General features: G+C 41.3%; 1 protein-coding gene across 1 annotated transcript in view; it reads left to right on the top strand.

Annotated features, from left to right (window-relative positions):
- Nucleotides 1–23718, top strand: part of oxr1a (oxidation resistance 1a) — a 120939-nt gene that overhangs the window by 5781 nt on the left and 91440 nt on the right. The window contains 1 exon segment of the mRNA XM_030748959.1: nucleotides 17940–18136. Coding sequence (XP_030604819.1) covers nucleotides 17940–18136 — 197 coding nt within the window.

Genomic DNA, 23718 nt, shown 5'->3' with positions numbered 1-23718 from the left:
ACACAAAGTTGTGCGTCACCGTGCCTTTGGACAATGGTTGCGGTGTAATAAGCTCTGAAATGGTGGCTCAGCAGCCAGAGGGCCCCTGTTGCACATCCACATTTAAATAAGAATCTCCAACTGGTGACATAATCCATAAACTGGATGTGTAACCTTGACCCATTCTCCGAAACAGACATAATGTGTAATCTAATCCTGGCACCACATGAAAATCCGGTTTTAGATTGAATAAATAATGGAATAAATAATCACGAGACTTCAAACTCACAGCTATTAGTATTCCTCATGATTCTGCTGTAGATTGTGCCGAATGTTTTCTTTGATCTTTATTTCATTTATTGCAAGTTTCCATTTTAATTACATTTTTGTATTTTTCTTTTTCAGAAACATTAAAAACAGCCACCTTTTATCAACAGATAAATGGATATAACCCAAGAGAAGAAGATGGGTTTTGGTGACTACGTTGTCACAGATAGGTTCAAATTAAAGACTTGAGACTTCATTTTAAACAGATCTAACATAGATAAACATATTTTCTTATAAAGCCATGCTAACGCACAGACTGATATATTCCAAATGTTTCTTTTGATTTTGATGATTATAACTGACAACTAATGAAAACAAATGGAATTACTGAAATAAATCAACTTTTTCATGATATTCTAATTTTATGACCAGCACCTGTACATCAGTTGTGAATGAATTGATCATTTAAAGGTATGTGGTTGTGTAACTGGTTTAAAATAGATCCAAAATGGTGCTGATTTTGTTTGTCTGCTTTTCACAGGATACACAGGAGTTATGGATAATTGGTTGATGGACTGGTATTAGTCAGGGTAGTGCAGCTGATAATGCATCTTCACAGCTGAATTTTGTGAGGAGTGAGGGATGATAAATCCAAGTTTTCCGGTGTTTCCGATGTACTTCTTGATTTTTCTTGGACGTGAGAACAGTTCTGAGCCTTTTTCCTTTGCTGCATTTCAATCTACTGAAAATGGCTGCATATCAGTAATTTTGCTCTTCCATATGTTTAGATGCATCTTTGCCTAAATTACTTTGTCTTTGAAGATACTCATAAATGCATAAATACTATATCGATCATTGGTGTACTGTAAAGGTAAATTTCTGTCATTTCCATTCTGGGTTGTGATTGCAGTTAAGTGATGTGGAAAGCAGTTACTGGACAAAGGAGAGAGCGGTTGCCAGGGGGAGACGCTTTTCTTTCTGCCATTCGCCTCAAATACTGTCATTTTGTGCAATTAAGCTCTTTTTAAAACAGTAATGTTTTCATGCGAATGGTTTGTCGCTCTGCTCAAGAGGCCTGTCCACCATAGTGACAATGGCCTTCGATGGAATGGCATCTTCAGCTTGGAGCTCATCTGTCAGTTGCAACCCTTTTACCGAGCCGACAGGAGAAACAGTGAGGTCGCTGGAGCGATTTCATCATTTCTCAGAAAGAATAGATTAAAGGGTGTTAAACTGGATATACCTGTCACTATTATCTACTCTCAACCTTCTTGAGCACCAGATGTACAGTCTGCAGCCTCAGGGCAGCTGAAATCAAAAAGTGACTCCATATTTGAGGTGGATTTGCAGCTTTTTACCCTCTAATCTTCCTCTATCTGCATACATCTTTGTTTTTAACCAACAGAAAATTCACTAACGGTGTGCAGACTGTCTGCTTTTAAAAACACCACACACTTTAGCGCCACAGCTGTGCAGCACAATTTGCTTTCTCACAGCATACTCATCAGTCATCTAAATATTAACTTTATATTGAGTTCCATCAGTTTGTGTTGCTAATTAATACTGAAGCAGCTGGGCAGTTCTGTGATGATACCTATAAATGAGGGAGGTATTTCACGGAGGCCTTGCTGCATGAAGCTAACAGATGTCCCATTTGAGCTGAGCTGTGCTGGGAATGTCAAGCGTAGCTGCCTGCGCGGTGCTAGTTGGCTGCTGTAGCAGGAAGACAGGCTGTTCACTAAGTGCTGCCTGATGGGAGAATTAAGCCTTCTCTCTCACTTGTCCTACAATACTGTATGTCACTGCTGGTCACTTTATAATGTGTCCCAAATTTAGTCATGTGCTCTAGTAATGTGATATTTTCAGAAAATCAAACACACACAAAAAACTCTGTTTTTCAATTCTTGCACCCTGCAAATACAAAATCCGCCCATAAAACCAAGAATTATTGTTTTTCCATTTTAGTCTTTGTATGGAAATGAACCAGATGTATTATTTTGTAAGCTTTATTGCATGATGCTGGTGTGAAACAAACTAGTGGGAGAAGTGCTGCCCTGTCTGTTGAGGCCACCCTTTGGCACATATTGGACAGCTTGCAACATCCTAGCAAAAAGATTCACATTTGTTGTACCTTATTTCCCAGTGTGTGTCTGTTTCCACAATCTGACAGTGATGCTGACAAAGAGGAGCACAGCCAGCCATTATTTTCAATTTTCTTTTTGGGGAGACCTTTAGTCAGCATCTTGTCAGGGACATTGCCCATGCTGTGAAAGACAGCAAAGTATAATTGGTCGACGACTGAGATGTAGTCTATAATATGTCTCAGCCAAGTTATGATGATAATTGTGACTCTCTAATAGTCTAAGCTGACAAATTTTTTCGACGTTGTAAAAGATGTGCAGTCTTAAACTATCAGAGATGTTTTGGTTAGGTTATATTACCTTTCCAGTCTTTATCCTAAGCTAAGCTAGTCAGTGTTTCCATAGTCTTAAGTGAAAAGATCCTCAATTTAGGGTTGTTCCGGGACAGACATCTGATGGAAAAATATGCCAAAACAAACATGTGCAGCTACCGAAGGTTGCAGGTTGCAGGTTCGAGCCCCTGTCCCTGCGCTGCGTTGTCCTTGGGCAAGACACTTAAACCACATTGCCTAATGGTAGCGCCAGTCTCTGGCTGCATGACCGCAGATGCTCGTCTCTGGATGAGTGATCTGGAACAATCATTTCGTTGTGTGCCTTGTGCGCACAATGACAATGAGTTGAATCTAACATATATAGACAAGTTAAAAGTATCAAGCTTTTTAGTGATAAACGTACAGTACTTACTATTCCTTTGAACAAACTACTGTTGAACTATGCTGAGCTGACCTTTTTGTTAAACTTGAGTGCTAGACTATGTCCACATGTACAGGGGTTATTTTGGTAAATGTAGGTTTTCTGTGCCTTTTTGCCTTTCATCCACGCGTAAGTGTCTTTTTTGCGCCACTGAAAACGAAGCTTTTGAAAGACTCCTGCTAGGGTGAAGGTTTTCAAAAACTCTGTTTCTGCATTTAAACATGGACACGGCAAACAGAGATTTTGTCTGCTTGTTTGGTGCCTTTATCTCCTTTGTTGGCATCAAACTGTATACCGTGTTATTGTTCGGCCAACATGAGCTGGTCCTGATGTTTCTAAAGAAGAAACAAAGAAATGGAGATTCTGGGTTTATTCAATTCTCACTAGAAGAGGCAGCAGCAGGGAGAATTTCATGGTTTGACCCAGGAGTTGAAGCTGTATCATGGAAAAAAAAACCACTACTGGTAATAGCAATAAAGTCCTTTTGTCTGCAGGTTATATTGCAGTTATTAATGGCGTCTTTTCAGTGTTACAGTCAGTGGAGTATACCTCCTTTGTGTTTAGGCTTGTTGCCATGTAGATTAGAACAAGAGAGCCAATCAAACCTATTTTTAGCGCCACCTTCCATAGGCTTTGATTGACTGAGAAATTTCAAACCTGATTTATTGATTTATTCCACCCACATTCATACTATCTGTTCTAGCTGAACTCTAAAACTATCTGATGCACTTCTGTTGGGAGTGTGCGCTTTAATACCAATTAAAAGCAATTTCACATAAGAGAGCAATTAAATGCAATCGTGGCAATTTAGATGATTAGATGCAGAAGAGCTATACAAATGTGAAAACTGTCATGACAAACAGTGATTTTACTTTGACTGGAAATCCTAAGTCAGAGCACTGGGCTGCAGCTTCTCTGTAATGATTGTGTGAGAGCCTGTTTGATGTGATTGACAGCTGCCCAGAGACCTCCTTGAGGCTCTGTCTTCATTTGCTACGTCCATCTCAGCTGTCACTCTCCATTTAGGAGCTGTTCTTTCTCCAAGCAGCATGACACACACTCTTATCTTGTAAATGTGGCCTGATCTGACACTTCTTATCCTCCTTATATCTTCACTTCCTTAAAGGTTAACTACTTGCCAAGCTGCTGATGTTTTCTTAACTCGTGGACCAGGTTTATGCTGTACGACGATATTTTACATCAAGCGTGCTGGTGGATTTGTGCGCAATTGTGAGAATGAGAGGTCTTTTCTATTTCCGCTTAAGCTAATGTGTGTGTGCTCGGTGAATATGCCAAGCTCTGCCAATGGTGGAGAAGGGCATTGGGTTGACCAGCTTTAGCCATTCAGCCTGCCAACTGTAGAGGGCAGAGGGAGGGGGAGAGAGAGTGGGAGGATAATGACTGATGAGAAGAGCGCGGGAAAAGAGGAGAGAAGAGGAGGTGATTCAAGAAAGAAGACTGTGGAGTGGAAAGAGAAGATTCATCCTTCCGGGTACACATTTGCACTTCTGTGCGAATCAGGCTTTAGGGCAGCTGGACGAGAGTGACCTCAAACCAAAGTGAGCCTCCTACTTCACACCATCCAGGACTTGTGTGACCTGATCAGCTGGTGCCAGCGACACCAGTGGCGACAGATGTTGGTGCCTCCAGTCAGCCAGTCAGTGCTTGCTGTTAAGCAATGAACAGATGTCCAAGTGAGAAAACACAACGAAGTCAATCCTTCCTGTAACGCGTAGGATTTAGCAGTGAGGAGAGGGCTGTACAGAGATACAGTATGCTACAGATTTTGGCTAATTTGAAAACACATGCCTTTGTGTTTCCCCTGCGTATTATTCTGGTTCAGTGGAATTGCAAAGCAAGGGGCTGCTTATCGTTTTAATGCTACTAAACACAGAATCCTGGACTAAAAAAAGAGCCTATGTCTTTTATATTTTTGTATTGTGGTCACCAGTTTTAATTCTGAGATTTTTTTTTTTCCCCCTGTATGCTGTTGCTATGGAGATGACGGCAATCACAGGTGTGCACAGTAGGGAATTCAAAACACTTTGTCTTTGCGGTTGCTTCAAACTCTGTCAGCACAGCTGCTGACGCCTATCAAACCTGACAGAATTTAAATTTGACTGATTTAAGGCTGCAACTCCTGTCTTCGGTTTTCTCAACACTGTAATCTTTAGGGGCTCAGTTATTGGATGTTTCTTGCTGGGAGTCGGTCAAGTTCGATTCTGAAAATGTTAGCTTGTACCTTTGAACGGGGACAGCTTCATGCTGATAGAAAATGCTCCTGCAGCGATTCATTAGGTGTTTTCTATGGGGGAAAAAATAAATGTGACATTTACTTGAAGAATCAGGGTCACCTAGAACAGCTCCTCCTGCTTTACAACACTTAGAGTATGCCATTCAAAGTTATCCTTTACTCTTATTCTCCTGGACCTATTCTTTTCAGTAGGAAGGATAGTAACACCCTGGGAAATGTCCGAAAAGGCTGTAAGTTCATTTGTGGAATGGATTTTCCCAATAAACCTCCTACATTCTAGACCCTACAGTTGAAAAAGCACATATTTGATCTTTATATATTATATATCATAGTTGCTGACATCCAAAAGATCCCTGGTTTGCAACCAGGAGGAAAGAGAAGCCCCAGCTTTGGGGGTCACAGGCCAGTATACTCCGAGTGCCATTCCCAAGCACGGATAAATGTGTATCAGGAATGGTCAGTTCAAATGTGTGGATCCACCTGCTGCAGGAACCCTTCAGGAAATCTTCCTCTGTGTTTAACCTAAAACCCTGTTCAATCAAAAAGTTTAGACAAGCATCTCAAATGCAATTAGCCAAGAATTAGTAGTAGTATATGTGAAAACTGGGCAAGGGTCCAAATAATTTTGGACAGCATGTGATGGCGGCAGCACAGAAGTGGGCGTCCTCATGCTTGCCATAGGAAAATAAAGGCTCAGGCAGTCCAAGGCCACTTATGCCAGTGATAACATGTAGCGTCCTTCATGCACAGAGCCTGAATCTGTCTACAGTCAGACAGCAGGGCTGCTCTGTGTTGTTTCAAGGACATGGTGTAAATGAGATGGCTGGAGTCTAGCACATGTTTTCTGTTCTAATTAAAGCAGGCAGCCAATCAAAGGGCCGTGCTTCAACAAACGAGCATGGTTTCACAGCCGCCTCTGCTCTGGGTCAGATGGAACGTTTGTATCACCGGCAGGCTTGTTCATCTGTCTCTCAGACCCAAACAGAGGAGAAAAGAAAGACAAAAACAAAGGCAAGAATATCCTGTCAACTTTTGTTTTTCTTTTTACTTTTGATTCACTCCACATATCACCGAACCCTCTGCCCACTCTGGTCCCAAAGCTTTTCTGATAACAACCAACCAAAAAAGTTATATTCATTATGAGCTGTTTACTATCAGCTTAAAGTTCTCCATCATTTTGTCCATAGACCTTCATGAGCCAGGCCCTGGGATACACACATTTTGTGCTCTTTTGCAGATTTGCAAGAGTTAATCTCATCTCTCCATTAAATCCTGTTGCCTCTAAAATTTACACTCAGTCCGAATGCCCTCAGATAGAGCTTCTCCCGTAAACTGATGCTCAGAAAGTAATGAAGTGAAGCCAAAACTGAAGACAGCAACTCTAGACAAAGGTCAGTGCTGGTGGAGGAGATCCAGCCACTCTGCATGCTCTGGCTTTATATGCACGGGGGTGAGTATCCATAATAGATCAGCCCTAAGGAGGAGGACAGCGAGAGAAAGCAATCAAAAGCAATAAGAAGCAATAGGAGGGATAGTCTGCCTGTACGCAGAAATGTGCTATATCAAAACTATAGTAACAAACCAGCCAATATTGTCATGTTTTCCATTATTTGTAGCAGTTGGTGGTTCTGCTCTATGTTACAGTTTTCCACAAATGCACTGTTGTTGCTCAGGGATATATTTGCACGTTATTCTTTCAAACAAATTAGACGCTATGTGGGAAGCCAATAACGGTGATAATTAAAACGTTCCTTTTCATCTCTGCTGTCTGTCCTGCCCCTCCAGCATCTTCCAGGCGTAATGATCTAACGTGGTACTCCTCACGCTGCTGAAAAACTGCCAATAACTCCGAGCACGCCTCTGATTTCTGCACCACCACGAGGAGCCACAGTGGCATGACGTTCTATCCAAATACCTTCGCTGACCAATTGTGTTGCTGCCTGTCACTGGCGCTCGGCAAATGAGAGTGCAGGAGCAAGACTGAGGTTAGCAACGAGGAGGAGGTGAAGGAGGAGGACAGTCGAAGACTGCAGTAACAGTCCCAAGGCCCCGCGGATACTCACTGAGTCAAACACCGAAAGCCGTGTGTGTGATTGAGCGGCCGAGTCTGAAGGGTTGTGTTTGTTTCCAAGACGGGGACAAAGCGAGTGCGCGTCTGCATGCTTTTTTTTCCTCTGTATGTGTCTGCATTTGCTGCTTGAGTGATAGAGAGACCCAGAAAAGAAGAGTAAGGGAGGAAAAACATGCCCCCGAGTCAGAGACAGACACATAATGAACGATTTTTGTTTTTCCATCTTCCTCTTTTCCCTTCCTGCCTTGTGTCAGCTAAGATAATTCTTCTGTTAGTGAAGTGAAAGGCTGTGGCTGAGGGGTGTTTCTGTGGGATATTGATACATTTTAGAGAACGAATAGCTGCCTGCTCCCCCAGCTGTATGTTCGCGAGCTGAACTGTTAATTTATGGAATCGTTTTTGATCAAAATGAAGCTGTTCAACATTCCTGGCAGATGCAGCTGCTAAGTGATGGGGAAATCATTAGACACCACTCCGAGGCTGGTTGGCTAGTGAGGCATTATGTCTGCTTTTGTCTTCGTCTGGTATTATTTTAGTGTGTAATGCTGTGCGATCAGTTAAGGGTTGATTAAGGAGGCCAAACTAGTGTCTGGAGGATTTTATTTTAACCCACAGCCAGGGGGGCTGAATTTTAAACTGAAAGTACAGGTTCAGGTACACTTTCTGTACTGTGAGTCATTTACACAGGCATGGAAGTGGCACACGGATTCTTAATGTAAGTGCGGCACAGTGGTGCAGTAGTTGCCTTTTTCGGTCCTAGGTTTGAATCCACTGGCCAGCCGAAGGCCTTTCTCTGTGGGGTTTGCATGTTTTCCCTCTGCCTGTGTGGGTTTTCTCCAGGTACTCCAGCTTCCTCCCACAGTCTAAAAACATGCTGCTTGGGTTAAATGATGATTCAAAATTGGTTGTAGGAGTGAATGTGAACAAGAGTTTTTGTCTGTCTTGTTATGTTAGCCCTGTAAATATAGTAGATGGTACTAAGCAAATAGAATTACATGATTCTCGATTTGATACCGGTTTTAAAAAAAAAAGATGATCCTATGCACTTGAACATAAACGCCTTCATAAAAAAGGTTGGCATGGTTGTGGCAGGCTGTTCATTATATTTTGTTGACAGGACACCAAAAAATATGGTAAAGTGTCTTCAGGACAATGCAAAGTACTTCCATACCCAACTTTTATTGCCTTTATTATCAGTGAGTATGAGCAGAGCTATTGCCATCTTCTGTGTACAGCTTTTCTCATGCCTGTGAGTGCCCTTCTTCTTCAGCATGTAAGGATAGATGAGAACAGGTGTAGGTGTATATTCTGGAAGAATTGCAGCCTCAGTACTACTGTACTGTACCCCAGGAAATTATTCAAACTCTTATTATTCTGTATAACTAAATATATCAGATAAATATGATGGCATGAAAAGTCAGGGTTGGAAATGCTCGAAGTATTGTGCATATAACTGATATCTTCATTAGCAACGTATTAGGGACTTGCCAGATTGGTTAATTATGGATATTTTCACATTATGTTAATAAGAAAAATAAAAATAGCCTTATTTTCTGCAAAATGTTATTTTTGTAGATAACCGTGAACTGGAATACAGTAAATCACTGTTTTTGATTCTGCTGTAGGGTTTTTAATGTGAAGTAACTTTGTATACTTGCAATATATATATTTGCAATTGTATACTTGTATATTGTCTTATAGTTTTTATACTTATTTGTTTTTTTCTGTAAGCACGAAGTACCGCAGCAATTTCCTAATGCTGTGAACCTGTTCACCCATATGGCAATAAAAACCTTCTGATTCTGATTCTGATTCTTTAACAGAACAGCTTCAGTAAAAAATAAATATAGTGAATAGTATATTGGCTATTTCCCTCTGAAAAAGACATAAATACGTTACTTTCCAACATTGTGTCTTTGTGTATGTGCTTTATAGTTAATCAGCAAAAAACAAACAACACAATAAAAAAAATAATGTTTTACAAGAATCGGGCATGTTTTACAGTTCAGAGGTTTCCCTAGTTGTGCCTTTGTTTTGTTCTTATAGCACACCTTATTTCCTTATTACAGTGAAACATTCTGTTTTTCCATCCACCTGGTGCTACTGAAGGTCAGGGGGTCTCAAAGAATGAAATAATTGGGTAAAGAATCAAGCATTTGCTGAACAATAGGTGTGTCAGGAATAGCAAATCACATCAAACTAGACGTCCAGCTTTTTTTGGGGGGGGGGTTAATAATGTGGAGCAGTTGCTCACTTTTCTATTGTTTAACTTTTCATCTGCATCATGGCTGGCCTTTAGCTTTTGTTCTCACCGCTTAGTTACAGAGGGAGAGCGTAAAGCCTCATTGGTCAAAATCATCACATGAACCTTTGACACAGAATTGCTGCTCTGGCATTTAGGAAGGGAAGATGAGCGTAATGTGGCGTAGAGCTCCATATATCATTACGTAGAGGTGTCGAACAACAGAGCGGAGGGCCCAGAGGTCCAGGCCGTATTTCATTTAGCTTCTGGATGCGAGAGAGGGGTTCATTAGCATGCATGGCCACAGGTTGTTGTTGCTTTCTTTCATTCTGTGCGTGTGTGTCAGAAGCACAGCCTTGATGGCAACTGACTCATTCTTATTAGTCTTTAGCTAGTCTACAGTTGTCCACTCGTTTTGTCACGATTGCCTCCCTCAAAGATCGCAGGAAGCAAAATCCCTGCAGTCCATTTCAAATCAAACAATTTGATGCAAGTCTGATGGACGGTGTGAAGACAAAAAATAAGCAGATGTTCCCTTGCCTGGCTGTATATAAATGCATTTAGTCCTCATGTGATTAAAATAACACAATACGTTCACCTCCCATGACGAAGCACAATGTTTTGTTGATGCCTCCGTCCACTCTACGCTCCTCCCCGACACAGACATTGTGGCTCTGTAATTACATCAATTCACCTCCTTTTTTTCCTCCTGTCATTTATGAATATCGACCTCACAACTCCACAGTGTAACTTCACTATAGGGTTGTGCTAAGTAGCTTGCACCAACGGGTTTATTTTGCAGCTTGATGGATGCAGGGTTTTTAAGTCTGTGATAAGAGAATTTTAATAAACTCGCCTCAGGTAGATAACAGGTAGATAGCAGCCTGTTAATGTAGGAAACATGTGAATGCAGTCCTGTACATGCAGGGCCCTAAAACAACGTGTATAAAGCATAGTTAGTCTGTCTCAGCAACCCAAGCCTCAGGCTAGTAAATCTCCACCAGATCATAAAAAGAATTAAAATCTCCACTATGCTAGCAGCCTTTGTGCTATCTGGTGCAAGGCGTGGGTTTATCGGAGCTTTTTACTAAAAAAAAACGTCTGCTTGCTGGATGATAAGACCGGACCGAACACTAAAGATGTGGACTGCAAACCCAAAGCTGCTCAATAAAACTGTAGACAGAGAAGTGTTAAGGCTTGTTTTAATGTCTCTTTCAGAATGCACAAAACTATTCATTATGTTTCAAGTAAAAATATCAATCAGTGCAACCTCAAGATGCTCTTCACTTAGTTGTGGAGGAAGGTGCAGAGATAATCCAATCTCTTTACCTCGAGTGCCTTTTAACAGCGTATTGAGGGCGCAGTGCAGTTAACCATTTGCTGTGACACATTTAACTCCCTGTCTTTTCACTAAATAGTTATTAGCATTAAGTATTAGTATTCCTATCAGTTTTGCTATTAATAAATATGATTCATTTTTTCCTCCCTTTTTGTTCTTGACAAGGAACTGGAGGCGAAGCAAAGAGGAGCACTGCAAACGCATCCCCCTTTTTTCTAGGTCTAATCCTTCTTAGTAGGGGAGCGATAAGCGTGTTTTGACTTAGCCCCAAATTTCCTGTTGTTTATGCATCCTTTGCCAAACCACGTGGATCCCTGTAGAGCCGGATCATCTTAGTGAAGCCAGTTTGGCAGAGCTGCAAATATACCGCTGCCTCCTGGTCCAGGTCAGATCGCAACAGTGGGGAAGCAAACAAAATGCCCGTGCGTCTGTTTTCTTTCATTTTTCCCTCCCTCTGTTCATCATTGTGTAAGCGTTTGCTCACAGATAGGAATCGGTCCGAGCTGCTGGCTTTGTTGACGTGCGTCTCTCATTCCTCTGTGGTGCTCACAAGCTTTTTGCACTGCATGCAGGGGAGAACTGGAGATTGGTGCAAGCCCCACACACCCTACAGTTCTTCACTGGTGTGAGAGGAAAAGCCTCTTATTCTTGCTGCAAGTTCCCACTAGGGCGTTTTTTTTAATGGTTTCACAGTTGGGGGGAAAAGGGGAGGGGGGGGGGGGGGCGTGATCTGTTGTGAAACTCCTCTACATACAGCAGCCGTGTGATTGAGAAACAGTAGCTACTGGTGACGCAAGGGTGTCCATTACATCGTTAAGTGCTGTGCCATCTGGCAGGCTGACTGTTGACCTTCTGCATGCTTCTTGTCACGTTCTAACAGCTCACACTTTTGGCTTAATTACAAAACAAAAGAGTCCACTACATACAGAGCACATTAAATCTGGTGTTAAAGTAAATATATTGTATTGGTGTGTTTTGAGTCATCCATGACAGCCACACTCAGAATGACTATGCAGCTGTGAGCTGTTTAGCTTGTCCAGTCCCTTCTTGTTTGATCCTGATTTTTTTCACTCTGTGCTATAGATTTGAATGTGCCTATTTTAGATTGGTTAACATTACTGTCGACTTGGGAAATCTGCTATTAAAGTTACGTTCTCGGGTTATATAAGGGATTACAGTCATTTGCTCCTCCGTTAGGCGCGATGGGAAACAGAAGATGTTGAAGAGTGCACCTGATGACGGTACACAGCATCTCAGCTCTCGGGCTACCACCCACCTGGGTCCTGAACCTGTAAGCTGAGCTAGGATGCTCATTAAAAAAGGCTCTGTGGACCACAGATTAGCTCTCAGCACAACTTCCTAATAAGGCTTCAGGGCAGAAATGAAAAGGACAAAAGTGGCCTGCTGTAAAAACATTTTTTTAACATATATTTTTGTCATACCCTTGACAGATTCATGTGTGAATGCAGCACAGGTTATCTGTGCCCAGACATTCTTACCTGACTACATAGCCTGTGGCAATGGGAAATGTCAGCAGCCTGAACGCAGTAGAAAATGCTGACCCTATAGTAAAGCTACTGCAGCAAGAAAAAAAAAATCAAACAAGCATTATTGGACACAACAAAAAAAAAGGAAAAAAGCACAGAGATGAAGGGTTTGGGGACAGTGCTGCTGTTACAGGGATAGTTGTCATCACTGCCAGTTTGCCTCCACTAGCCCTGTAAAAGATTGACATTTAATGCCACCAACCTTTTTTTTTTTTTTTTTACATTGTATGAAATTGTCATATATATACGTAATTGTAATTTTTTTTTTACAGTTTGAGACTTGTAGTTGGAAAACTGCTGTAAGCTATTCTAGGACAGCAGCAAAAAAACATAGAAATGTATGCTGCCAGTTTGTTTAAAAAGATGAACCTGCACAGGTATAATTTAAACTAAAATAAAAGATTCATAAAGAAGTTAGCCGTCAGTTACACAGGCCTAGGTTGTGAGTGGTTGCTGGCAGTTTCTGTGAAATCAGTTGCTACAGCTCCATTCATGCAGGCCTAGAGACCGGTCAGTGGCCCCTTGGGAAATACCGATTGCTGGGGAAAGGTTACCAGTGACCAGTTGGTGAGTGGTTTCAGAGGGTCGCTGGCATTTGCTAGTGTGAAATTGGTCACAATGAGGTATATGGCGCTGTACCAAAAAACTCCTTGCAATTGCTTTGCAAGTTGCTGTGGTCACCCATATTTTGCATGGCAGATGCCAATTTGGCTGCATACTACTTGCAAAGTGGCAGTGAAACTGAAAACTGTGATGCAAACCAGAAACCTTTTTCCTTCAAAGTAAAAGTTGTGCTTTTTAAAAAAAAACATGCTTTGGTTGCAGTGGTAAGGCACAACTTTTACTTTGAAGGCAAGCGTTTGCGTCGCACTTTTTCAAGTTTTACTACACACTGTAAACTCGGATAAGTTGAATCTACTTAAAAAAAACCAAGGTAACTCATTGTCTTAAATTTTTTAAGTAATGAAACAGTTGAATAAGTATGTTCACTGTACTTGAGGCCCTTTTGGAATGGAAGATCTAAGTTGAATGTACTAATAACAGAGTTTTAGTAACTGGTCACCAGCCTGTTGCAGGGCTAACACAGAGAGAGAGACAACCATTCACACCTGTGAGCAATTAACTTAATCCCAGTATGTCTTTGGACTGTGGGAGGAAGCCCACGCAGACACAGGGAGAACATGCAAACTCCACGCAGCAAGAGGCCCGGGCTAAGGTGGAATCAAACCCAGATTATTTGCCTCACAACTATTCTAGCTGTGAGGCAGCAGTGCTAACCACTACGCCACCGTGCTGCTCAGTAACAAAAATATTTCTTACAATGTTGAACAGTGTCTGTTTACATTTGGTAAATAAACAAACATGATACAACTCAGCCCTGCTGAACACTGGTACATTAACATTTACAAATAACATTTGTCCATGGAACAATTAAAAAAAAAAACTGTACAAGTAGAGAACCAGAAGGTGAACAAACAAAAACACCAAATATCTACTCTTTCAAACTACATACAGCCAGAGGCTTGGGCCAAGGTGGAAATGAACCCAGACCTTCTAGATGTCATTCTAGCTGTGAGGCAGCAGTGCTAACCACTACGCCACCGTGCTGCTGCGTATTAATCCAGTCTGTTAAAACCGGTATAAACTAGATTTTTAGCAGGTGCAAAACCTGATGATATTAAGTTGTTTGAACTCAAACACATAATTACAACAAGATAGACCATCAAAAAGTACAGTCTACTCAGCATTAACAAGCAATGTTCACATTCTAGGTAATTTTAAGTAATATGAACTCAATATTTTTAAGTCAAATCAAAATCTGGGTTTACAGTGCAGCTGGGAGAATAAAGGGTGAGTGTTTGCAGATAAATCATTGTCTTTCATGCAAACTATGGGAAACCGCATCAATCTGCTTGTGATTAAAGCAATCACGAGAAGGTCTTTGGTGCAGCACCCTCTTTGCAACCAGTTTCACTCATCATTCAGCAGTCTCCAACAACCAATTGCTACCAGTAGGGAAATAAGCATTTTTCTCTTGGTGGCTGCTTGTTGGCTGCTAACTGTTCTATAGACCTGCCTCACTGTTTTATTTGGTACCTATTGTGTTCATTTCCAGGTTCATATTTTAACTTATGGGCTCTATTAGAGTAGCTTTGAATGATTTTTATTTATGCTATACTCAACCTTGATAGATCCCTTCGGTTCATTCACTGTCTGAAACGAGCCTTTTAGCTCCCCTCCCCTTTCTTTTTCCAGCTTTCTTTTGATTGGCTGCCCCTCATAAAGGAAATATGGAAAATAGGTCCCCGTTAAGACTTGTGCATATTCTTTTATTGCGCTAGCTGGAGGTGATAGGTGATGGGTATGTCTTTCACATTAATATTAATTTGCTTCGTTGTGCTGTGTGCCGTGTTTTGTGTGCTTTACTGTCACATTCTTCTTTTGGACTTACTGTTAATTGAAGATTTCACTTTAAAAGGATTTAACATGAAGAGTTAGTTCACATTGCCATTCAACTGAACTGTGCCTCCGTACTATAAAAAGGAATGAATAAACTGTAAACATACACACAAAAGCATGGATACAGTATACTATTTCTTTCTGACACACACACACACACACGTTTTGATACAGTTTGGCCTTGTAGCTTAGTGAAACAGAGCTATAAGAAGGGCTTCTGTTCTACTGATGAGACAGTAATTAGTACTAACTCCTAAGGGAAAGCAGATAGACTTCACACAGCTTGACACGCTGACTCTCTTTCTCCGTCTGTCTCTCTCTGTCTTTCTCTCTCTGGTCCTTCACTGCCCAACATGAAGCAGCATTTCTGCATCCTCAAAACAAGCACAATCTAGCACATTCAGCTAACTCTGTCAGCCTGTGTCAGCTTTGTGAAAACCTCCACTGCATGAAGTTATGTAAAGACAAGACACAGTGTGACAGGGGAAATATACATGCAAATAAAAAAAGAGATGGAGCCCATTTTTAGGTGTTATATTTGGAGAAAGTACTCCGTGTGTGGAGTTGGTGTTTATTCAACCTGCTCTGTTTGCCTGCTTCTCTTGACTGCTTCAGGTTGTTTGATTTTTAAAAAAGAACACAGTGAAGGACAGCATCTCCATAGAGATTATGCATTTTCATTAGCCAGTTAGACACTGTCATGTGTGTTGCTCTGGTCCATGAGGGGATGGGCACTTGGGTGAAATAGCCAGAAAGATTCTGTTCGCTTCAGCAGTTTTGCTGGAATGATTGAAAGTGTGTGCGAGGGAGCGCGGTGCTGGGAATCTCATATTGCTGTTTCAGGACTTTTTTCAGGCTATAGCAGATAGTTTTTAAAGAAGCCACTTTTCACTTTTCAAGTTTTTGCCAGAACATCCAAGTATTTATTTGTTGTTGTTTTTTTGCTACTAGTTAAGCCGCGCTTGTGTGAGTGTGTCAGTCTGATCTATTCTGTTTTTTTTCATGTGTGTGGCTGTGAGAACATATGTAAGTGGATAGACCTGCTGCTGAGTGTTGTGGGATTACCTGTTCAGATTAGCCCAGTTAACTCATTTATAAATGTAAAACCCAAACCTTTTAATAGGCTTTGAGTTGTTGTTGTTGTAGGCAGATTATATTTGACCTACCTCAGCCAGTGCATGCCTTTTGATACCTTTTACATAAGCATTCTACTTCTGAAGCCTTTTACTGCAAAACAGAGTTTGTTACGCTTAAATCTGGTATGGTAATGGAGGACTCTGCTGCTATCAACTACTACACTGAACGTGAATGCACTAAATGACTCATAACAGCTATATAGCATGAGAACAGGGTCTGCTTGCTGCATCTTTAGTATTAGTATTTAGGATTTTCTGTGTATATTCTCTCCTAATTCATCTTGTTCAGAATTACAAACCATTGTAATCAATACAAATTTATTGCAGAGGGAATGTTAAGCTCTCTAAGCTAATTAATGCTAAGCTAGCTCAACAAGCTGACTACCTACTAGCGAACTCACCAGTTTGGTTGATTGCGACTGGCACAAGAAGTTCATACACATCGATCAACGTCCTGAATTCCTGTCTCGTGACTCCACTAACTACACCTTTGAGAAAAAGTTTTTATTTTAACAGAGGAGATTTGATAATAGTAGTAGTGCAACATGGCTAATAAAGGTATAATAGCTTCTTTTACTTTGGTTTCTCTGGATATCCATGAGTTACTATTGGTCAAGCTGAGCAGTAGTTTCTGGTGCAGCTTCACATACCTATATCCAAGGTTCATGGAGAAGAGGAGTCTGAAGGTCATCCTACACCAGCACTTAGAGTATTTAGAACAACTTTTATGCTTGACTTACATGTTTCAGCTTGTGGCTGTCACCGGGGTCATCATAAATAGCCTACATTTGACAGACAACGGTGTAAATATGAGGTATGGATAATAATCAGTCACATACATCCATATACAGCCCATCCTTGTAATCATCAAAAAGTGCAACTCAAGGGTGGTATTGAAGATTTGTGCCTAAGTAGGCCCAATTAGTCAAAGCTATAGTAAACTGGGATTATAGGCAGGGGTTTCCCATTTGTTTTGCCTCCTTGAGCAGATTCACTAAATTGATTTGGTGTTTAACTGCTGAATCATGCGGCGTTGCAACCACAAGTCAAAAGTGAGAACACACCAAGATTTTGAACCGTGACTTTCAAGACAGTCTTTTTAGTTGTTAGCCTAGAGCTTTAAGACCTCATTAGAGGGTCTTTGAGAACTACTTAGATGTAAGACGATCATGTATGTCACCAGACTAAATAGCGCTCTTAAAAAATTAATTATGAATTCTAAAGCTGATGAGGGGGCAGTGAAATGGAGCTATATTAGAGCTGTTTCATGTTAAACCTTTGCGGCAGCATTCTGAGCCACTTGTAAATGGTCCAGGGGTTTTACTTATGCAGCTGAAAAAGGAGTTAGTTTGTTCAAGATGAAATAAAAGCATATCCACCTCCACAAATTCTTATATATTTGCTCCAGTTTTTCTTTTGCAGCTTGTTACTCACTGTTTCCAGCGAGGCCTCAGTTCTGGACTCCCGCTGTTCCCCTCCAATATCCCACCATTTAATCCCTTTTTGCAGTACAGACAGCTCTACACTGGGTGAGCAGAGCAATGCTAATAAATTCACCCTTAACAAGACTGCGATTAGCCTATTGATTCTTTCCACCAACTTCCTTGTCACTGCAAAAATTGCCTTGCACAATTACATTTCTGTGACACAGCACACCGACAGCTAACAACCTCAGATTTAAATATGCTTTGATCCCCTTGCCCTTGAACGATGAAGGTCACTCAGCTTTTCTCTTTCCACTCTCTTTTCATTCATATATCCATATAACTATAGCAATAGCAGGTTCTTCTCTTTGTTTGTCTCTCTGCAGACTGAAGAAGAAGTCTCAGTCAGTGGATATTGCCAGTCAAGGCTTCTCCCCGACTCTGGTGCCCGCCTCGCCCCTCAACAAGGCTGCGCCACCTGTTGCCAAGACAACCACTGTCCTCGCAGTGCAGGAAAACAACACCACCAACTCCCAGCGCCGCAGCCCTCGTTGTGGCGAGCTGAAGAGAGGCTACACCATAGGTAAATGACACAGGGGCTGGGACTGTGATCCGTTTCTGTGTGCCAGTGGAGAACATTTCGCTTGAATTTAATGTCCAGTTATTACTTTAGTCAGCATTAAAATGCACTGTCTGAATTGCTGACAGGGATTTCTCACTCAGCTAAGCGTCCCTTTGTCACCTCTTCAGCTGGCTCTCCCCATTACACAATTCCTGATTCATTTCCTTCTTATAATTTTTAATTATGTGGCTCTGATGAGATATGTTCCTGTGATGAATCCTATTTTTGGTGGTGGTGAGTTCTGTCTGCTGTGGCTCTCTTCCTGTGTCAGAGGGTAGGTTGGGACTGTGACCGTTAAGTGCACTTTAAGGAGCTGACTTTTTGCAGCTAATGAAATGAGTGTGAGCTGAAGTAATTTCCAAACTGATGAATGCGATGCATCTCTGGTCACTTCATTGATGAGATTTACTTCACAAGCTCCTTGGGTCGAGGGTAGAAAGAGGACGTGTGCTGCTGAAAGTGATGTGCGGGGTCATTTGTATTTGTTGCTGTAGGCCTGTTTTTTCATTTCCCTTTTACTTCCTTATTTTGGCTTTATTTGGTTTATTGAAATGTGTGCATTAAAACACTCATACTTATTCCAAATACATTGTTATTGCTGCTGCTGGACTTTATCTTTTATGTAGCAGGCTGCCTGAGTTTAGGATTGCTAAAGTATCCATAGTTGTGGAATCAGAGCTGTGTAGCACCAAATATGTCCAAATGAATTTCAGGGAAAAGTGTATAAATATATGAATAGGACATTTTAGTTTGATTTAATAATACTGCATTAAAATGGCTTCTTGGGTATGAAAATTTCAGCGATATGATCCTATTAAGTGCATGAATATTTGCGAAAAGAAGCAAGAAACAAGGGGAACACTTATAGGTAATGGTGGCGATATAAAAGAAATTACAATAAAACAAAAAGACTTAAAAAAAAAATAAAGCAATGACCTTTGAACAGCTCCGTGTCTGGCACTTAACATCACCTGGCAGATCAGAGAGTATTGAGTGTTCTGCCAGATGGTTGAGTTTATTGATCAGCTCAGAATAATAATTGTAATTATAACATGCAGGTTTGTAACACTATCCCTATTGTATTTTACCCAATAAAACATATTTCAAAATAAAAGTACAATACATGGCAAATTAAAGTACTCTTATTTTCCCCTACACAATGTCTCAATGAAAAAAAAAAAAAAAAAAAAGAACAGGCCATCATGGTGGGACCTTATAAAAAAGGCTGGAAAATTAGTGAAAAATTAGGGAATTGTTAACGGAGAAATTTCTAAAAATAAATAGAACCAGGAACATAGAATATCATGACAAAGTTGATTTATTTCAGTAATTCCATTCAAAAATTGAAACTTGTATATTATATTCATGCATTATACACAGACTGATATATTTCAAATGTTTATTTCTTTTAATTTTGATAATTATAACTGACAACTAATGAAAATCCCAAATTCAATATCTAAGAAAATTAGAATATTGTGAAAAGGTTCAATATTGAAGACACCTGGTGCCACACTCTAATCAGCTAATTAACTCAAAACACCTGCAAAGGCCTTTAAATGGTCTCTCAGTCTAGTTCTGTAGGCTACACAATCATGGGGAAGACTGCTGACTGGACAGTTGTCCAAAAGACGACCTTTGACACCTTGCACAAGGAGGGCAAGACACAAAAGGTCATTGCTAAAGAGGTTGGCTGTTCACAGAGCTCTGTGTCCAAGCACATTAATAGAGAGGCGAAGGGAAGGAAAAGATGTGGTAGAAAAAAGTGGACAAGCAATAGGTTTAACCGCACCCTGGAGAGGATTGTGAAATAAGACCCATTCAAAAATGTGGGGGAGATTCACTAAGAGTGGACTACAGCTGGAGTCAGTGCTTCAAGAACCACCATGCACAGATGTATGCAGACATGGGTTTCAGCTGTCGCTTTCCTTCTGTCAAGACACTCTTGGAACAAGAGTCGGCATCAGAAGCGTCTCACCTGGGCTAAAAACAAAAAGGACTGGACTGCTGCTGAGTGCTCCAAAGTTATGTTCTCTGATCAAAGTCAATTTTGCATTTCCTTTGGAAATCAAGGTCCCAGAGTCTGGAGGAAGAGAGGAGAGGCACAGAATCCACGTTGCTTGAGGACCATACGCACCAAAACTAAATACTCACAACTGAACCTCAAAAATTCAAAACTGCAAAAAGCTACCAAAACTCAAACCACTGGGCAAAAGACCCAGGACCATGACAGTAGCCACACTGACTGACAGAGAACATGGCAGAGAAAGTTCTAAAACAAAAGTGTATTTACATTAGCGTTAAAAAGAAGAGCAAAATTGATCCCACATTGTATGATGCTTTGCAGTGTAGTCAGTTCAAGCGGGCATATTCTAATTTAAGAAACAGACATACAGTATTACTGCTATGTTTGTTCATGGAGGTATTTGTAACCTCCCAAGTATGTAAATGAAAAAGATTTCCTAATTATATTGATGCATATATTTGTGGATTTGTTGTGTTTCCTTCCAAATATAATTGCTGTTGCAACTTAGGTGTACAGAAATGTGATTTCTTTTAGATTTACTGTGAAGTCTGTGAGTTACTGTGAGTTTGACTTTACTTTGTGATTTGGCTAGTTATTACAAAATATCACAGAAGCATCCATGAGGTGATAATATTTTATATCCAAAAGGGCAAAGGTCAAATCTAGACAAACATGGATGTAAATTGCACGCTGACTGATTGGCAAAGGCACACAACTGCGAGGTGGTCATTCTAGTTTGATGCCCTTTCAGCTCTGTTGTTAGAGCTCTTGCCACATTTGAATTTCACTGCATGTCTGAGCATACAGTCTGATTTATCTTGTAAACCAGTGCAGCAGCTTCAAACTTTGCAGTGGTGGCTATCCTGCTGGGAGAAGACAGCTTCAGGGTTGAGTTTCCACAGGATCGGGTCACTCTAGGGTCGCAATGCATCACCGAGCAGGCGGGATTCGGCTCGAGGTGTGCCACTCTGCCGGGTGTCACACCAGTGAACTTTCTGCAGTCATCGCACATTGATGCCGCTGCTTTAAGCAGGGCATTGACCAAAGAACGGATTGATCTATTAGCTCAGTTGGCAATAATCAATAGAGGAAATTGCGGGATAAAAGCTTGGCAGGACAGGTGGCCTGGCTGTTGATAGTCTGGCCGGCTCTTATCGTCCATTACCAATTCAGTGACAGCGGCTGGCTCTTTTTAAAAGCACAGGGTCGGAAGTCACAGTCATTCAGCCATTAAATGAAATGTGACCGTGACTTATTGTGCTTTTACGGCTTTTAACTACAAAGTAACAAATTGTACAAGCTTCCAAAGCATGAGTCATAGCAGTTAATCATTTGCTCTGGCTAGCGTTGGCCTAGATAAGCCACAATTAGATCAAGGCCCAACTTTTCATATGACTACAGAAATACTGCATATGCCAGTCATTTACACAGCTGCATCACATAATGAGACATTGATGAGCGACTGTCCCATCGCTCCATTTCTTATCACGATTGGATGCGAAGCCCTGTGGCATTTTTAAACCCAGGCCAGGCTGCTCCTGCAGGGATGATCATGCTAATTTATTCTAATGGGATAGCAATAATGTGGCAGGCCGCTCGCTGCGCTTGTCTGCCAAGCTTCAGACAGACCTGTCATTAGAGGCACAAAGCAGATTCACAACAGACGTTTTAATAACCCAGCCAATGAGCCTCCTACCAAGGCGACACCACCTCTGAGGGTAAGTGTTGATAGTGTTCTTCAATTAAAAGTGCTACAGTCATTCCCGCATCCTGTAACTCCGAATGAGGAGCGGCAGCGTCCAAACATGCCGCTGATGAGGATCAGCCGCTGCTCAGGCTGCTTATTTCATTACATGATTTACTCAAGACGAATTGCTGGAACCATGAATATAAGTGTGCATACATGCTGATGGAGAAAAAGGCTGCAACCAGAAGAATGAAGTAAAGAAAAGCAAATAAAGAAGAGAAAATGGAAAAATATGAAAGGAAAGAAGTTCAAGGACAGGAACAGGGTGAGTAAGTAGGGAAGGAGAGAAGAGTGATGGAAAGAAGGTTAAGGAAAGATGATGTGTAAAAGGAATGAATGGAAAAATGAAAAATGGAAGTAAAGAAAAAAGGTAAGAGAAAGCAAAGAAACAGAGTGAAAGGAAGAAAAGGAAAGGAAAAGGGAATAAAAGTCAATGGATGGGAGAGGGAAATCGAAGATTAAAAAGGGTAAGCTAAGCAAAGGGATGAGTGAGGAGGAAATTTAAAGAAGGGGAATAGAAGCCAAAAGGAAAAGAGATGCGATGAAGTGAAAGGAATGGAGAGAAAGCACAAGAGGGGAAATTAATGGAGCTATAATGAAGGAAAGTAAAACTAAAGCGACGGAACAAGTGGAAAGATTGGTAATAGAGAGGAAATGAAAGGAGAAGAAGGGAAGAAGGAAGAGGCAAAGGACTGGAAAGAAAAGGAAAGGTTCTTTAGGGAACGACACTTGACACCAGCACTCCCCAGACTCCCAGCTTCTCCGTCTGACAGCCTCCGAGTCCTACTGCCACGTCTGACCTTTACATCATTATAGCCAGCCTTGAGCCTGCACTCCAGCACTTGGTGAGAGAATGCCAAATAGGAGATGAACCTTATGTCCCCCACAACTGTAGACTCATTAAGTACGACTTACTGTGTTCCTTCCTACAACGAGCGCGTGTGAAAACGGCTTCATCACACTGCGCTCTTATTGCCGTACAAGTGCTCTTCAGTCTCTCTATTCTCCGGAGCTGACTCATGCCTATGTCAGAGCGCACGTGGGTCTGATTCTGCCTGTGTTTGTGTACCGTCTAAAGTTAACTATGGAGACCGATTATGACTACAAGACATCTAAAGCGGAGCCTGCACAGCATGCCACTGCACCTAATGGCTTCTAAGAGGAGAGTTGTATCCCTCCACAGCACCCCCACCGCCGCCGCCACCCACATTTCTTGTTATTTCTGCTCTTTCTACCATTTTGCTCCCCAGTCTCTCCTCTGCTTTCCCGCCCGTCTCCCCCGTCTCACTCTCTCCATCTTCACACTCTCTACATTGTTATGCTCTAATGTATTTCCTGTGTGTTTGACCGGGGGGTACAGGCAGAAGGGTAATCTGTCTCAAGGACAGACGGACAGCTCCACAACAGATTGCTACAAACTGTGGCGCCTACCTCTGCTGCAGTGTTGATGAGGGGCTTTTTATCACGTTATGCTCTCGTTGAACTTAATTTCACACTCAAGATGGCAAAACTTGTGCATATATGCACATATGACCGGGCCATTGGCAACAATAGATAAAACAGGACAGTTTCCTAAAGGGTTTGGGTTGTGACTTTTTTTCAAGGCAAATGCCCAGAAATATTTTTTCTATGAGTTTTCTGTATTCACAGCAGAGTTTTAAAATTTTATCTTTTTTTTAAGCGTGCTACATTCCAAACGCAACCCTGAACAGGATAAGTGGAAGTGAATGGATGGATGGATGGATGGATGGACATTCCAAACTAGTTATA

The sequence above is a fragment of the Archocentrus centrarchus genome, chromosome 16, assembly GCF_007364275.1.
Source record: "Archocentrus centrarchus isolate MPI-CPG fArcCen1 chromosome 16, fArcCen1, whole genome shotgun sequence".
NCBI classification, from domain to species: Eukaryota; Metazoa; Chordata; class Actinopteri; order Cichliformes; family Cichlidae; genus Archocentrus; species Archocentrus centrarchus.
This window is presented reverse-complemented; position numbering and strand designations above follow the sequence as displayed.